Source organism: Oryctolagus cuniculus, chromosome 4, assembly GCF_964237555.1.
Source record: "Oryctolagus cuniculus chromosome 4, mOryCun1.1, whole genome shotgun sequence".
Taxonomy (NCBI): domain Eukaryota; kingdom Metazoa; phylum Chordata; class Mammalia; order Lagomorpha; family Leporidae; genus Oryctolagus; species Oryctolagus cuniculus.
The window spans coordinates 72,102,998-72,121,018 of record NC_091435.1 but is presented as its reverse complement, the minus strand read 5'-3'; the positions used below and the strand labels follow the sequence as shown (position 1 = coordinate 72,121,018).

The window sequence follows — 18,021 nt, the reverse complement described above, 5'->3', positions numbered from 1 at the left end:
AGAGGCGGAGCTGAGACTCTGGGATAAGCCCAAATGAGTTACTGCAACTTGAGGACTTATAAGGAAAGGCTGGAGGGCAGATGGGGTTATCCACTGCTTTGTTTTAATTGCATTTCAAAGGCTTCTGTGCAGCCACAAATCTCTGCCTAACAGTTTTTCCACAGTGCAGTTGCCCTGCTGAGTTTAACATATTCACTTACAAAATGCCAATTGATTTATGTGACTCTTGAAAACAGCAACCACTGCTCTCATCTCTCTTGATATTTAATTCTCAGCCATGGCAGAATCGCTAATGACAGTTCAGGTAATTCCCTGTGGTTCCAAAGAAAATGGCGCAGATCTTGCTTGTTGCTACCTCTGTCCAGCAAAATCAACTCTATCTTGCCCCATCTTAGGAAATAGTCTGGAAAACAATCGACTCCTCTAGGAATTTGTACTTCTATTTTATTCCCAAAGGACTCTAAGTATTTTTGCATTTGTCTTTATATTTTTGTGTCAATTTTACATCTTTTCCTCTTCTACCCCACACCCCTGCAAATAAACGTGAAATGGGACAGAGAGTGCTTGCTTTATGACATAATTCTACATCATACAGATGTTCTATAGCTCCTACTTCAGTGTGAATTACTGCTGAGGGATAGAGTGCACATTTAAATCCACATCCAGTCCCAATTTCTAACAAATCCCATACCTCCAAGTGTCTATGTGCTCTACAGGATGTCCCAGCACAACATGATTATTTCACCTCCCAAGAATGAAACTCATTATCTCACTCCAAATAAGCACTCCTTCCTAATTTTCCCAGTGGTACCAGTTGCATTCACATCCAGAAAGTCACTAGTGTCCACTCAACATGAGGAAATCCAAGTGGGCTAAAGGAAACCATAGGGTTCCAGTACATGGCCCACATTCTCTTCCCCTGCCCTCCCAGCAGACATTGCCACTGTCTCCTACTGAGCCCCAACGTGTCTCAGAATCCTTCTCAACATCATGCTGTAGGTGTAGGCTGCTACTGTCAATTAAATAGGATTGGTGGTGATTTTTGGACATATGTGAAGAACCCATTTCCACTTTCACTGCAATTCACAGAAAGGCTTCCTGAAATACATGTTAAGACTCAATGCCAAGAAATTGTCATCAGTGGTATAAATGGTGTCAGTATATGAAGGACTTCAATCAAATAGAATTTTCATGGAACTCTATGCTTACTTACCGTGCTTCATCCAGGATGGAAGGGAAGGGATGGGAAGGAGAAAGGAACAGATTATAAAGCAATGCCAGTAGTTGCTAGAGGCTTACATGAGATGTCAAGGTACTTAACAGCAAATCCAGAGTCATCGAATATCTGTCACACCCAGTGTGTGGCCTTCTCTCATGGTATGATCTTCATCCCTTTTATAGACTAAGCAGATCGGCATACCCTCTTAAAATCTGCCAGCTCTGATCCTCTCCACTTGTGTTTCGCAACTTCCTGAAAAGTTAAGTCTCCCAGAAAGTCTTCTCTAATAAAAAGTCTATTCTATGCTTCTCCTGCAGTTCCTTTACTGGTTGCTGGCATTTTTGTGCACCATGGGTTTAGGTTGCTAATGGAGGAGTTTCTAAAAATAAAGAAACGGAGGCCAAATTTTTAAGTACCAACTTTTTTATTTCTTGTTGATTGCTTTCTTTGGTTCTTTCGGTAAGGAAGTTAAATGAAATGGAAATGGACAAACCTCATAAAAGATAGAAGCTGTCTTTTTTACCTTGTTTATCCATCACAGAACTTCATTGTATTGGAAATTGCCCCAAGTGGCATGTTCTCAAGTGCTAGCTCTGTACTCAGAGGAAAGATATGGGGCAGAACCTGAGAACCAGAAATTCAGCCAACCATAGTGTCTTGGAACATTCCAGTGATCAATTGTGGGTAGGTCTAGTTAGCTTCCAAAAGCCACCAACATGGTTCAAACCCCAGCTGGCTCTTACTAACATCATACACTTAAATAAATTACCTTGTCTACCCTAAGCCTGTGTTTGTATGTGTTACATAACTGTAAGAATTTTTTATTAGCACTGAAGTAAGATCATATATGAGTAGTACAACCTAGTATACTAGTACAGTGCCTAGCATGTATTTGGTAAGCATTAGCTCATTCAACAGTTACTGTATGACATTTCTGGCACTTTCAATAGGTTCCAAAGTTATGCTGCACCCTGGAGTTACAGTGATGGTGAAAACTACAGCATACAGTTCCCATCAGAAAACTCAATTGTAAGGGATTCTAACTTCAAGCATAGCATTCAGAGGAGCGGGACAATTTCCAAAAACTGATGCCTGGGGGGTATACTGGTTTGTATGAGCACAGTAAAAGACTGTCATGGACCAGGACTGAAAAGGATGTGTCGATGGCAGCCCCTGGTTAGATGCTGAGCCCCAGCTTTGTCATCTAGCTTTTTTATTTTATTTTATTTTTTGGTATGTGAAAAAGAGAAAGAGAAATGCAAAATCTAATGGATTCGATCTCGGTGGATGCCAGTGCATTCTTCATTTGGCCCATGCTCCTTCATAGAACCAAAGCCAGTTGTGATTCTTCCCTGGAGTTATTCTTGCCACTGTTTTCTGGGTACTAACTATACCCATTGGGGCTGCAGAAGGCATGGGTCCAATGTGCATAAGCCTCACCCTGTTATGTCTTACTGTTCAAATGAGGAACATTTCTATAGCAGAGTAACCCACTCCTTCCCTTCTGTGCAGCACACATATCTTAATAGTCAGCTCTCTTTCTTTGGAGAGCATTCTTTGATTTCAATGTCTCTGACTCTTCCTCCAAACCAACCTCCCTGCATCACTTCTGTTTCTATTTTTTTTTTTTTTTGCTTTTGTTTTCTTCACTCCCTTCATTGCAATTCTTCTTCATCCCCACGATTGTTGCTTCTGGCCACTATGTCCACTCCAGCCTCCCCTCTTCAACCATGGATCATTCACCACTCTTCACTCCTCCCCCGCAGTAAAGGAAAGTAGGGATGAGATGTGGTTTCACCCTTCACACAGCAACATTGTCAAACATTCAAGATCTCTCTGGTGTTATGTGAAGTTGAGAAACAAAAACTTCAAATGATCTAGAGAGAGACATCCATGGAAATATAAACAAAGGACATCTTTCTATATTTCTTGCGGTTTTTTTTTTCTTAGCATTTGTGTGTGGCTGCACAGAAAAGTAGGAAAGGGAAGCAAAACTAGGAATATGTGATCATTTCCTTAGGAAAAAAAAAGCACACATGAAACGTACTGTAAGAACAGAAACTTGTTACAGCATTTGAAGTTGCCACAGGAAACTTCAAATGGCATCACTGATTTGTGATCCTTTTTCCTTTGATTTTTTTGTAGGTAGAAGCTCATGGCTTGCTTTGGCTCACCTGCTTCACACTCTGCCAACTACAGGCCCTCCATACATACAGATACATAAACATCTTGCAAGATGAATTTCAGTTCTTTGCTTTTCATGAAACAGGATGTGTGTTTGTGTTCATAGCTAATGTGTTTACAGCCACTTACATGTAAATACTCAAGTTTGTATGAGTAAAGGAAATGTTAGTCCCATTTCAAATGCAACTTGCCTTTAGCAAAAGATTGAGCTACTGAGATTTTATACTCATAAGACTCAGAACATTGGGTAAAATTTCACCTATTTCCCAATGTGTAAGAATCCTACATTTTTAAAGTTATAAAGCAGTCAAAGGTAGCAAGTTTCTGAGACTACATTTTTCTGTATCTCAAAGAGGGAAAAAGGCAGGTATCACACTGATAATTAGGATAGTAGTCTTTCCAAGTGACTGGGAAATTTTTAAGAATAAACCTTTTCTATTTAGTAAGCATACACTTGGGAGTTAATAAATTTATATACTACGTCCTAAAAGTTAAGAATGAACATTTGTTAATAACTATGTGAATGTATGTGTATATGAGAGACAGAGAATGAGTATGTGTATGGAAAGACAGACAGTGTGCGTGTGCATACGTGTGTTGGTGGGGGGAGACAGATAGCATCAAATGCGTAAAGCATAAGAAGAGGAGAAAAAAGGGAAACAGAGAAAAGAACCATGGAAATATATTTAATTTCAAATAACTGCTTCCTTACAAATGCCGAGTTGACCTTAAAAATCTAAATAATTCAACATTGTGGATGTGAACTATGAGTTTCCCCAAAGTATGGTCGCTCTGAAGGCACTAAACTCAGAAGGCGGCACCTGCTATACTTTAATTGGAGTTATTCCTGGCTGATTTGCCTCCACGTTGGAAAGCACAAAAGAGATTACATTCCTCCTCTGGTTAGCTCTAGGCCTTTCTTTCTGACTTAGGAAGAAATATTAAAAGAACTAATATGAACAACTTAAGCAAACAGTGACTAACGGGGATATGCTAATTATGAGCAAGAGTTGGAAAGGTGCATACACGGAGGAGGACAAGGAGTTATTTAGCCTGGTAGCTGGATATTGCCAGGAGGCACAAAAGTACATTAAGCAAAGGGAGATTTAAACTAAACACCAGATCCCAGAATAAATATAAAATTGGGCAGTGTGAGTAAGCCTGTGGAAATTGGTTGAGATGTTCAAAATACCAAAATATAGTAATTTGCATTTCCAGTAAATATTTATACAAAGGCAGAAATTGATAGGAACAAGAGAAGGACCCAGCTGGTAGCGCAGGGCTAGTCCGCCGAGAACAGCAGGGCATGCATCAGTTTCTGGTCTGAGCATCTTTTTAAGGTTGAGAGGAGCTGGTAAGAGTGAATAGAAAGAATTGAGGACAAGGTGACTCCATGGGGACAGACACACAGGGCCAAAGAGAAAGGAGCAACAGAATCTGTGTGTAACTTAGAGTTTTGTGACTCAGGATTCACGTGGTGTATTCCATGCCTTGAAACCAGAAATGGCTTGCCAAGATGAAAGCAATGGCATCTTTTCTGCACCTGTGTCCACGGAGGGGTCCCATTGGCTCTTGAAACAGTAACTCCATGGAGCAGAGATACCTTCCACACATGGCCAGAGATGATGCTGTCAACAGTAGAGGACTCTGCACATCCTTTGTCCTCCAGTGAAATGGCCCTCTTTTACGACCATTGAAAACAAACAGATTTTTAAACCAGCTTCTCTTACACGAATCCTGAGACACCCTCTGGTACTTACCTGTGTTCTCTTAAATTGTATGAAGAGTTGAACCTGATGCTAGTATAGCATGTGCTTTTTAATTTAGTTCAGCTATTTCTTAGTCATTCAGGCTGCTATAACAAAAATAACATGGTAAGCAAGCGAAATTTATTGCTATCAGTTTTGAAGGCTGGGAAGTCCAAGATCAAGACACCATTAGATTCAGTGTGTACCAGGGGCCCACATCCTGGTTCAAAGATGGCCATTTTTGGCTATGTCCTTACATGATGAAAGGGGCAAAGGAACTTTCTAGAACTCCTTTTATAAGAACACTAATCTCATTGATGAGGATGCCATCCTTTTTGATCTAATTATTCAGGCATAAGCTTTAACATGTAAATTTTGAAGGGATGTAAGTATTCCATCTATAACACAATAAGGCAATGTACGTTTATTGAGTGATTAACCTCTGCCAAACCCTGTGCTAATTTGTGGTGATATTATAAGAAATGTTCCCTGAGGAGCTCACAGTCTGGAAATTTTGCTTTCTAGCAACTGAAAATCTCCCATTTCCTGTCAAATTATGGTACATTAATAAGATTCTCAAGTGAAATAATATAGATAATGCATCATGGAAAACATCTCCTGTGGGTGTGAGGTGAACAGATTAATAAGAAATGCCTAGTAATACCGTAGTTTTAACTGGAGGAACCCAAGGCTAAATAAAGGAAATAGGGTAACAGGGAGGGCCGAGGGAGGTGGGGTGTGGTTGGAATGTAGGAAGATGATAGGGGTTGTGTTACCTGGACTTAGTTTGCACCTTGACACTTCTCCAGTCTGAGAGTTGTGGACATAGTGGGGAGTGCTATCATAGAAGAAAAAGTGCCCTCTGCCTCACGTGCATGTCACTGAGGGAGGAGCTCCCCTTGCATTCTTAGCTAGTACCACGGGGAAGTTCTTCCTAGAGAGGTGAGATCAAAAGTATACCTGATACGGATTGGTTTTTATCTGCTTATCAGGAAAAAAACGAGAGCATAATACTTACCTTGGCATGTGAGAATCCCAGGCTCAAACCCCAATAAATAGTGCTTTATTTTACCTCATTCAATTTAGTATGTACCCTCAGAGGGGCAGTCTTCCACAAACTACAAGAGCCTTAGTTGGTGCTGGTAAAATTATCTTTCCCTCCCCTGCACCCAGTTTCCTTTAGAAATTCAAAATGCAATGTAGGGATCCAGAACTAACTATTTCTACATATTTTATAGGAACTGAAAAGAATTCAGTGTTGTCAGCCATCCCTCAGCAGAATATACATGTTTTCTCTTGATTCTCCTGCCCTCTCTGGGAAGAGATTTTATGAGTATGGAGGAGGCCGAGGAAGAAATCCTAAAACATTCTGAATTAATTTGAACTCCTTGATCATTAAAATGTGCCATTGTTCTCGAAATCAATGATGCTATCTTACTGCCTCTTCCTCCTCTGCACTTGAGGTTTTTAATTAGCTTATACCTCTTTCAGCCTACTAAGTAAAAACTGTCAAAGTTGCCCTTAGTCTTCATGGTAGTTGTTTTTAGCTACAAAACTTTTGGCATCAAATAGTTGACATGACTCTCAGGCCATTAGAAGGAGGAATACACTAATGTTCTCCTTTCCCCGCCTCAAACCAAATCTAGCTCCTGTTCTGAATTCCCTATTACTTCTGTAATGTCTACAATTGGATTGACTGCTCGAATATGCGGAAGGCAATAATGGCAAATAGACAAGAAAAAAGAAGCCGACTTTTTTATAGATAATACCTTGCTTTAGAAATAGATTGATTCTAAACTGTTCTCAGTGGAAGCATAAGATAGATAATGTGCAGAACTTCAGAAAAATATAATTTTATATTCTTACTGAATATTGTTGGGATTGCAAAGTTTCCTCAAAACAAGTGATTGGACAAGTGACTGAAGACTTAAAGCTTAGAATATTCCTGAGAGTTTTGTTATAGGATATTATCACAAAGGCCCTGTGTTCTGTTGGGAGTCTGGTTAACAGGCTTAGCTGACATATTTAGATGGTAAATTCATCTCCTTGCTGGCTGGCTGTTATGTTGATTTGGCCATCAGGGAATTGATGGAAAAGGAAAACAGCTTGTGGCATTTGAGCAGAGCTATTAATTGGTACCATTTGGTGTCGGATGACCAGGAGCAGGATTCTGTCATGGTGGCATGATCCTGGTCTTCAGTGCCTCCCCAGCTGCTCTGTCCTGTCCCAAGCAGCAGTGGACTTTTTGAAATTTTGGCATGAGGAGGCTTCAGTTTAGTCAGAGTAAAATCCACTGGTTTTCGCTCAAATTCTGGCTAAGTACTTCCTCTGCCTCATTTCTCTCAATCTGGACAGGAAGAAAGTCACTTAATAATTATACTCCAAATAAGCAAAGCCTGCCTACCCTGAGAATTATGGACTAAATTGGACACGATCAACCTTCTAGATGGTCCCAAAAAGGGCCTACATGTCCCTAATTGCAACTATTTTTTTAAATATTTATTTATTTGAAAGACTAAGTAACAGACACAGAGAGGGGAAGAGACAGGTCTGCCATCCACCGGTTCACTCCCCCAGTCGGCCACAATGGCCAGAGCTGTGCTGATCCAAAGCCAGGAGCTTCTTAGAGGTTTCCCACGCAGGTGCAGGGGCCAGGGAATTGGGCCCACTTCCAAGGCTATCCCAGGCCATAGCAAAGAGCTGGATTGGAAGAGGATCAGCCAGGAAAAGAACCAGCACCCACATGAGATGCTGGCACCATAGTTGGAAGCTTAGCCTAATACACCAAAGCGCTGGCCCCTAATTGCAACTTTGAAGCCAGTGCTATTCAGCTCCCTGCTGAAAACCCTGGGAGACATGGTAGACCACAAACACAACATCAGTTGGACTTTCTCATGGATCTAGCTCATGACCTGAAAGCTTCAATGATAAAATAATTTGATAAAGAGTAGGGAAGCCATTGGGCAAGACAAGGTTCATCACGTGATCCTTGTAAATAGAATTCTACATAATCAAAAGAGTGGTGGTTTCCCAAGTAATCATTTTGGTGTGCAAAGTTCATTGTGCATGGTATTAACTGGTGATGTCACTACTTCACAACTCTGTGTACTGCCTTCCAAAGGATTAGTAAATACTCTAGCTTCTTGTCTCATAATTACTAAACTTTGAGTTCCCAATAACTCCCTGAAGGCTTGCGCCAAAGTTGTTTTCTGTGCAACGTAACTTGGCATCCCATTTTTGCTTGGTTTCTTTCTCTTCCAGGTCCTATTTTCCCCACTCTCCTACTAGTGTTTCCCAAGAACACTTCACTTCTGATTTAATCACTTTCATAAGACTTTTGGCTTGGGGTCTTATTCTGTAGAAATCTGACCTCATACAAAGCGCACTGTCAAATTATTGAAAAGCCATGTGTATTTATTGCTTTTGCAAAGAAAAATGAGGCAATGTGCTTATTTTAGACCTTAAAGAAAATCATGTAATCCTGTTTTTCAGGAAGAGAATTTGAAGGGGAAGAAGAATATCTGGAGATCCTTGGCATCACCAGGGAGCAGTCAGGCAAATATGAGTGTAAAGCTGCCAATGAAGTCTCCTCGGCGGATGTCAAACAAGTCAAGGTCACTGTGAACTGTGAGTATGGCAGCAACCAGCAGGTGCTATGTGCCCAGGGCACACCTCTACCTCAAGCAAGTGCTAAATTCCATTAGCAGAGTAGCATTGCCTTTCAAACAGATGCTCTTCTGGTCAGGGATGCACATTTATACATTGGACACCTCCAAGGGCAGGATGTAGCCTTTGAATTTGATAAATCAACTCAAGCAATTCTAAATATAACGCACCATACACTTAACAATAGCCTTTGTCTTTTCCTCAGACTATAGAATTAAGAGAACATGATCAGGGAAGTCATGAATCTGGTCTTTGTGGAAATGAAGGCCATATACTTTGGGCAAAGCAACTATGTATATCTGCTTTCACTGAAATTTCCATCTTAGTGCATTGTTTGTCAGAATGGAATGCTGAAAGATTGTATTTTATCCTCTGCTATTTAAATACTTTGGGGAACAAATACAAGCCACTGTGGTCAGATACCATGTGTCCTTCTTGGCTAGCAGGAATGCCTGCTAAGTTAATTTGGTTATCTATTTGTCCCAAAGTATGGGCATTAGAACTGAAGATTTCACTAAGATGCATAGGTAAGTGGGAAGACTTTGAACTTCTCAGATGAAAAGATCCTTAGATGTAGTTCAAAAGGGGGAGGGGAGAGGATCCATAGGATGTGTGTCACCCAGCAAAGGAATAAAGAGAATTTGTTTACCCTATTCAGTTAGGAGTGACTTTCTACGCCATTCAAAATCAAGCTTCCACATCACACAATTGTGGCTTGTGACAGAGATAAAAGGATGCCCCGACAGTTCTTCCCTTCTGTGCATTTGTATCCGACTTCACATACACAAACACGTATGTATGTCGACACAGGTGCACAGACATCTTTAACCAATAGTTGAAAGCACCCTTTGCTGTGATGAGTTGCCATGTGCTAGGGACTTGATAGAAAATTCTCTATGGTTGTCCTCTCAACAACTATAGTAATATAGATACTATTGACTCTGTTTTCAAGCTTGAGAAACTCAAGCCCAAGGAGTGAAAGTTGCCAATTTAGGGATAAGGAGTTGATGTCAGGTTCATTTGCTCCTAAAGCGCATGTTCTCAGGAGAAAGAAGAGGCATTTTCAATGTCTCATACCTACTCTGTGTAGTATTGGATTAAGAGATTTTAATTTTCTACTGTAAAAATTTGAGATAAGTATCATGAATTGTACTTTAGGAATTTGGATACTGAGGCTTAGAGAACAGAGGAAATTTGCTTACAGATTGCCTTAATCCTTGCAGCCCTCTGAAACAGGCAGCAGAATCTTCCTTACACAGCTCCTAGAAGGATCGCGTAGATATGACTCTGCTGTCGAAATGGGCTGCATTTGATGAGCTCGGTAGGGCTTTCATCCTTAGCTGTCTCCAAAATTTTTAGTAATAGAATTTTGAAATGCCAGTATTACTATTCTTTTCTAGTACTGGGTGTGTTTCAAAGACACATTAATGATCTCAATGTTATAAAATGCTTTAGGACTTTTTTCACATGAAAGGCAATTTCTCTGGGTGTTTATATAAGTTTATAATTAGGTTAGTTAGCCTCTTTTATGTCTCCATAACCATGCCCTCATCTTCCACCCCGTCCCTAACTTTTGGAGTCAAGATTTCATTTTCTCTTAATTGACCTTCATCTTAATTAGATTTCTGAAAGTCCAATCATGGAGTAAATAGAAAATATTTATGCTTCCATTGTATGAAACATCAAAGTGGTCTGGACTGCAGATGGTTCCCAAGATCAAAGCTAGCCGCCTGGGCCCTATTATTATTAGCGCAATTAGTCTGACATTGCTCCTTTTTTGACTGTCCCCAAAGTGTAATTTAGAACAGAAGAAAATACTGATAATTTTCAAGAAAAGACTTTTATGAAAATGTGAGCTTTTGCTAGTGATAAGTGAAATGCAGAAGACTATGGTCAGAACCTCAAGATGCCCAAAAGATTCCTTACAACAAATTATAGGAAAAGCTATATGAAATTTAATTAAATTTCCAATATGTCTTAACCAACAGGACCTAGTGCATTTCTGACATTACAGAAATTGTTCAGTCAATGTTTACTGAATCAGTGGTAAGCTCTGCCCTCTTAACATTTCTCCAAAGTTTGTAAATACTACAGGTCACAAATCAGGAAGGTGTCAGTCTTTTTGGAATCCTCTTTTTACTTAAAACTTCATAAGCTGTATTTATTTTATATTAAAACTAGTTACCACATCAGTTGTCCCAAGCAATTCTCCCTACTTAAGTATAGGTATCAAGTAACTGAAATCTCAAAGATTGTATTAAAGAACGTAGTTGTCTTATCAAAGCCTCTGCATAAAGAGAAATATGTATTAGCAGCTTTGTAACTAAACCTGTCTGCTATGAAAATGCCCCATCATTTAATTGATCCCTCTTCTTTTTCAAAACATGGGCTTTGGAATTAGGTCAGTGGATCTGGATAACTGAGAGAACTACTGGCTGAATATTGTAATGAATAGACTATGAATACCACTGTAAAAATATCCCAGTGTTACTAACTTTCTCCCACCAACACTTCATTGATTTATTTTCTCAGCTGCCAACAGATGTTTGTTGCAGGGCACTGAGAGGCTAGAGCAGTAAACAAGAGAGAGATAATAGTTTCTCCTGTCAAGCCCACAAACTGGAGTCTATAGTCTTTCTTTTTAACTTCTCTTGGATAACCCTTCTCCACAGTTGGTACATGGCACTGTGTATAGCTGTGAATATGCAAAATCTATTTTCTGAATGGTGGGAGGCCCTTGAAATTACAGAAAGCTAAATTATTGGCTTGAAATCTCGTCATTTAAATGAGCTTAGTAAAATGCATACAGTAGACAGAACTTCTGGCTCCCTGTATTTTTTTTATTTAGTAAATATAAATTTCCAAAGTACAGTAAATGAATTACAATGGCTTCTCCCCTCATAATTTCCCTCCCACTCACACCCCTCCCATTTCCTGCTCCCTCTCCCATTCCATTCACATCAAGATTCATTTTCAATTATCTTTATATACAGAAGATCGATTTAGTATATGCTAAGTAAAGATTTCATCAGTTTGCACCCACACAGAAACACAAAGTGTAAAATACTGCTTCAGTACTAGTTATAGCATTACTTCACATTGGACAACACACTAAGGACAGATCCCACATGAGAAGTAAGTACACAGTGACTCCTGTTGTTGACTTAACAATTTGACACTCTTGTTTATGGCGTCAGTAATCTCCCTAGGCTCTAGTCATGAGTTGCCAAGGCTATGGAAGCCTTTTGAGTTCGCCGACTTCGATCTTATTTAGACAAGGTCATAGTCAAAGTGGAAGTTCTCTCCTCCCTTCAGAGAAAGGTACCTCTTTCTTTGATGGCCCTGTTCTTTCCACTGGCTCCCTGTATTTTAACAATAACATAGCTGCTAATTTCTTCCAGATATCAGCTCTAGGGACAGTCTATCCTTTCATTTCAAGTTCCAGGTGTTCTCACAGTACATTAGAACTATCTGCTTATGAGTTTGTCTCACTCTAGTGCCCAGGATCCCTAGGGTGATGTTTAGCACATAATAACGCTTCAGGAAATACAGACTATTACTTTTATTTGGGTTCTTTCTTTTCTGGACTCTTCCTTTCCCTGGAGAAATTCTTCTCAAAAGCTGCTTCCAGTTCTCAAAACTGGTTCCTCCCCCATTGGCTGTGTAATGTCCCTACTGTCTACCTTCCAACAGCCATCTTTCCAAAAAGTTCACATTGTCCTTTTCAACTGTTCTGTCCCATTTATCTCTCTTGGGACTCAACTCTACTTCCACTCTGCTGTACAGAACTAATGAATTCTACCAGCACATATCCTGGATGCTAGCACTTCTCAAAGTCACCCCTAAATTTGATAGCCATTTCTCTAGATGAAATAGAAATTATCACAAAACAGATTGGGACTAATTGGGACTAGGAATACCTGTTGTCTCTAGATTTTATACACACACACACACACACACACACAAGTAACCAGGCTCTTCCCTATTTTGATTAAAAAAATCAAGTAATGAGGAAACTTTGGGAAAATGACTGCTTGACATGGAACAATCATCTTCTGTAGCTATCCATTGCTATAGCAATCCAGTTTCCATATTGACTTTTAGTTTATTCTTGCCTTTGGGACGTTATCAGTAAAGATAAATTCAAATGTTTATGATTTTGCTATGAAATCTTCAGAATACTCAAATTATCTTAGTTACATACTTTTGCTGTAATCATCACACTGACAGTGATATAGGGGTCTGGTATGCCCCTGCAAGGAAGAATTTTAGTTGTTTAGTACATTTGGTTTAGTATTGCTGGTACAGGAGGAGTTTTTTTAAACAGATAACTTCAAGTCAATCTAACTATTGTTGCTAAATTCTCTACAGCTGCCTTTCTTATTGCTTGCACTCTCTGTCTGCTGCCTCATTACACCACTTTACAACAACCTTACAAGAGGAAGAGGGTCAGTACAAAAACAAAGCCCACAGAAATCATAGACTTTGGGAGTGGCAGACTTAGGAATCTAATGCATGTCTCACTTCAAAGGCCTCTCTGCTTCCCTGATACCATGTGAGGCTTAGCAATGAAAAAATCTCTTCATGTGGAGAAGGGTTCCATGTGAACAGCAGGTGAACATGGGTCAGTCGGTTGTGAGAGATGGGCCAGCGCCGTTCCGAAGGGACGGGCGATGACCTCCATTGCCCTTGGCTGATTGAAAGGGAGTCGGGTTCAGATGCCTTAATCCAGAGTGCCTGTGGACGGTGTGAGGCGGTAGCGTCCCCCAGCATGCCAGGCCAAAACAGAAATTAAAAAAAAAAATTTCTTTGTGTGTTGAAACTGCTCTTACATGTATGATTTTGGTTGATACTTACTTCAGACCTCTGACATAGGCAGGAAGATATCATTTACAGACTTCATGTCTATGCTAACAAGCTAAGTGGCACAGGAGGAAACTGGGCCCCCATCTTTTGCCTCCATTGCACGTTGTGCCACTACTGGGACCTGAAGAGCATAAATACATAGTATTTGCCCTTCAATCTACCTACCTGCTACCCTAAGTTTTCTTTTTTTTTTCATGACACATGGATCACTTTATTGATACACTGAGCCATTCTCGACATACTGAAAAATTGGCCTTATGTTAAAAGTAGTCTTATTCCACTCAATAAAGTTATTTGGGTGGTATGCATCCTTTAGAGTGAAAGGTAAATGTAATCTTGTGCCTAACTGTGCTAATTACTTTCTGACAAATACAGACAAATTGTAAGAAGAGTAAGAATATGACATCCAGGGGAGGAGTCTGACCTGGCCATTAAGACACCTGCATCCCATAGTGCCTAGGTTCAATGGTATTTTTAGGTATTGGGAACTCATTAGCCACTAAAATTGAGAGCATTCATTCAAATAGAAGTAACTGAGCAAAGAGGTTCAGAGCATGGGTTTCAGAACATGTCAGATCTGGGCTAAAACTATGCCTTGCCCAGTATCAGCAATGTAACTGTGGACAAGATACTAGCTTGCTGGAAGCCTGTCTTCTCATTCCTAAAATGAGTTAACAGCAGTTTCCTCTTAGAGCTATTATTTAGGGGGAAAAAAAAGGGAGATACCTAAAGCCTAGTGGAGTGCTGACACATAGTAAATGATGCCTATATATATTCTATCTTTAATTCAAAATTGATTCTTTGATCCTATTATTCTCAATATTAGGAAGATTAAATCAAAGGTGTTTTGTTTCCTAGGCCATTGTCATGGTGTTCATTTTAATTGAAAGAGTCTTCTTATTTGTGATATGAGAATAAGAAAGGCTTTATGAATGTTTATAGAACCCCAAATTTTGAAGTAATAAAAACTGGAAAAGGCCTGAGATAGTCATAAGCTATTCCAAAGTCATGCAAAGAAAACAGTGGCCCTCTCTGTGCAACATCTGTAGAAAGCTCCACTTTTATTACAACCATATTTTGAGCAAGGATATCTATTATCTTAATTATACTAGCATGCCACAGTATAATTTATAACAATCTTTTTTAGCCACACTTATACCAAGTTCATTTGGGATGAATGAAGCGTAATTGAATGAAATATTCATTCCCAAAAGCCTTGAAAGAACATCCCTGCACCACAGTATCATATGAGAAGTAGTATGGATAATGACTTTTCCTCCATTTATCAGTATCCGTGAATTTACCCTGATACAAGAGAATCCCTTGGCTTTCAATAGAGAAGCAGGTATGTGGCCATTTTTAATGGGTCAGTGTCCTCCTGTCCTGAGATTTATGTACCTTCAAGTATTCAAATCTAGTGTACTGTCAGTTTCCCAAGACTGGGGTAGCTGAGGGGCTAATGAAGAGTTGACTGCTTAGCCATTCTTTCTTTAAATAGAGAAATAAGTAAAGGACTAGTCTGGAAGGTACAGAGGCTTCTGTTGTCAGAGATCATGATGGTTAAACGTAGCAGCTTAGTGTGGGGCAACTCCCATCCTCAGGCTCAGCCATGGCATTGCAGCAGGCAACAGAGGGTCCAGACTGCCAGGTGGAGAAACAGGAACTGCTCTCTGCCAGCAGCTGGGCTCAACAGGACCGAGAGGAAAAGATGAGCCCAGATGTTTCAGCAAGAAAAATCATTCCCTCTTCCTAGGCCCAGAGCAGTAGGTACACTAAATAGGCACATAGAAGGGGGTACCTGGAGTAAGGAGCGAGTCTTCAGCAGTGGGCCCTGTGTTCCTGGTATCGAGGTGGAACAGCCTGCAGGCCACCCCCATGCCAATGTTGTGTTGAGGTGCACAGCAGTCATCATCAGGCGTTCATCAGTGGCCACTGTGCCACAGACTGTGGAGTCACTGCATGAGGAGACGAGGACGAGAAACAAGCATTTACTGATTATTTTGCTGCAGGTCATCTATTTTATGTATCTTATCCAGTGGATGGCATCATCGAGATGCCTAAGTCAGAAACCCTGGGTGTTACCATTTTGACATTCCTCCTTCCCTTCACCCTTTACAGTTATCCAGTACTTGTCTGGTCAATTCTGAACCCTCATACAGTTTATCTCACCACTGTTGTCTTTCTTCTCCAGCAGCCTCCAATGACCCTGTCGGTCTCTGGTTCAAACATTTTTATAGATGAAAGAAATTGAAACAGTGTGTCTCTGTGCAACATGCTGGACTTTCTAATGAGGACAGTCAATGAGGAAGAGAGTCTAGATTTAAGCTCAGATCTATCACACTTTAAATCTAGGCTTATGACCTCTATTCTATGTTGCATACTTCTAGTACTCCCGTACTAGTATCACTAAGTAGTCCATCATCTTTTGAACTGATGTGCACTAATGGTCTAAATAACCAGTCATCAGAATTAAAGATGGAGCCTTGGTGATCATTTTAAGCTAGCTCTATCTTTTAAAAGGACAGGGACAGCAGGGTTGGAAGATGCTACCGTGGTGCAGATGCTTGCCCAGACTACATTCATGATTAAGAGTAGGGGAAAAGTTGGTCCTACTGGCTAATCCTGACCCCTAGCCCATGGAACAGATAGATGAGTTATTTGGAAAGTTAGAAACTTAATGGTTAAACGAATTAAGGGTATTTTAATAACCACTGGAATTTTAATGATACCAACTGCCTGTTTGTGAAGAATAGGCGGTTTGGATTAGAATGGGCATATTTTTTGGCTATATTGGATGCAGTAGATTATTTCAAGCATAGTTCCTTCATGGCATATGTAATAAAACCAAGGCCCAGAAGATTCAATGTATGATGGGTGGTCCACATAGCCAAATGGAAATCCAGGGTTCTTTGCATCACTTCATCTTCTCATTTTGTACCTATACAGAGGTCATTCCAAACAAAACAACACCCAACTGCCCCTGTATGCCATTCACACACGACTGACAATGTTTCTCAAATCTATTCCTTTCTCTGACAATTACTTACAGAAGCTTTTAAAAAATATTTACCTAAACAACAGATCGATCTTCCATCTGCTGGTCCACTCCCCAAATGGCTGCAACAGTTGGTTGAAGCCAGAAATTCCATCCAGGTCTTCCACATGGGTGCAGGGACCCAATTACCTGGGTCATCCTTTGTTGTCCTCCCAGACACACTAGTAGGGAGCTGGACTGGAAGTGGTACAGATGGGACTCGCAGGAGGCAGCTTTACCACAACACCAGCCCCAACATAAAAGATTTTCAAGCCAAAGAGAAAATGAAATGAAGCAGGAAGATGGAGATGAGGCTGATGCTTTTGTACCTGCTTTTAAGAGGCAAAAATCTTAGAGTTTTCAAATATGAAGAAAAATGATGGACCAGGTGCTGAAGAACCAGGGTTTAAATGAATTTTGTATATTAAAGTTCACTTTCCTAATTGCTCTAAATTAGCTTTTTCCTCTACAAAGTCTAAACAGATTGGGTCTGTTCTTTCCCACTTGTACACAGGCAAATTGCCATTTTCTGACCTTTGGATGGAAAAGTCCTTTTCTCCTTGGAGGCGCATGAGCGTCTACGAGCTTGTCCTGATCATGGGGACCTGTAGATATTTGCCCTGCCCTGTGGCAGTGCTGGGAAGTATCATGGCAAATAAAAATGTCAGCTGTTTTTCTGAGCTCATTTCAAGCCTGTTACAGTTTTGTCAAGTAAAAATTCTCAGAAACAGCAGAAGACTCACACACTATGCTCTAGGGTGGAATTTGCTTGCACCCCCATACATGAAAGTATAATTTACCAAGGTTGTAAAGATAAGAACAGGAATAAAGTCATCACTTACTTCTAGGTTTTTGTTGGTTTCTGAATTCTTGCCATGATATGAGGTTAAGCTTGGACTAGGAAAAATTCAGCCTTCTATTTATTTTCTTGACTCCTCAATGCCCTCTCAAACTGTAATAATAGTGTTGATGATAGAAAAGGGAAAACTCAAATCACACGTTTAAAATCACAAGTCCTTGAGTATCATAATTTATGAAAAATAGTATGTAAATATTTTACTATGATTGGAATAATTGATGGTCTATTGGAAGATGGGAAAAAAAGTCCTACATTCCTTTTCCGTAAAGCTGTTAAATATCTCTTTTAAGTTAACCAAGTCATCTCTTATTGTGATGAATTTCATTTATCTTTATTTCTCTGGTGATCAAACCCATTCAGCATACCACACACTTCACGTAAGTGGAGTTTTCAAACCACTCTTTTTTACCTCTCTCCAATTGATTGTCCTTAATTCCTTCCTGAA

At 40.0% G+C, this 18,021-nt stretch overlaps 1 protein-coding gene across 2 annotated transcripts in view; it reads left to right on the top strand.

Moving 5' to 3' along the window:
• LSAMP (limbic system associated membrane protein) overlaps window positions 1-18,021 on the top strand; it is a 666,984-nt gene that overhangs the window by 607,425 nt on the left and 41,538 nt on the right. For both annotated transcript variants that reach the window (XM_002716676.5, XM_008266893.4), the window contains exon 4: window positions 8,644-8,778. In XM_002716676.5, coding sequence (XP_002716722.1) covers window positions 8,644-8,778 — 135 coding nt within the window. The remainder of the gene's footprint in view (window positions 1-8,643; window positions 8,779-18,021) is intronic.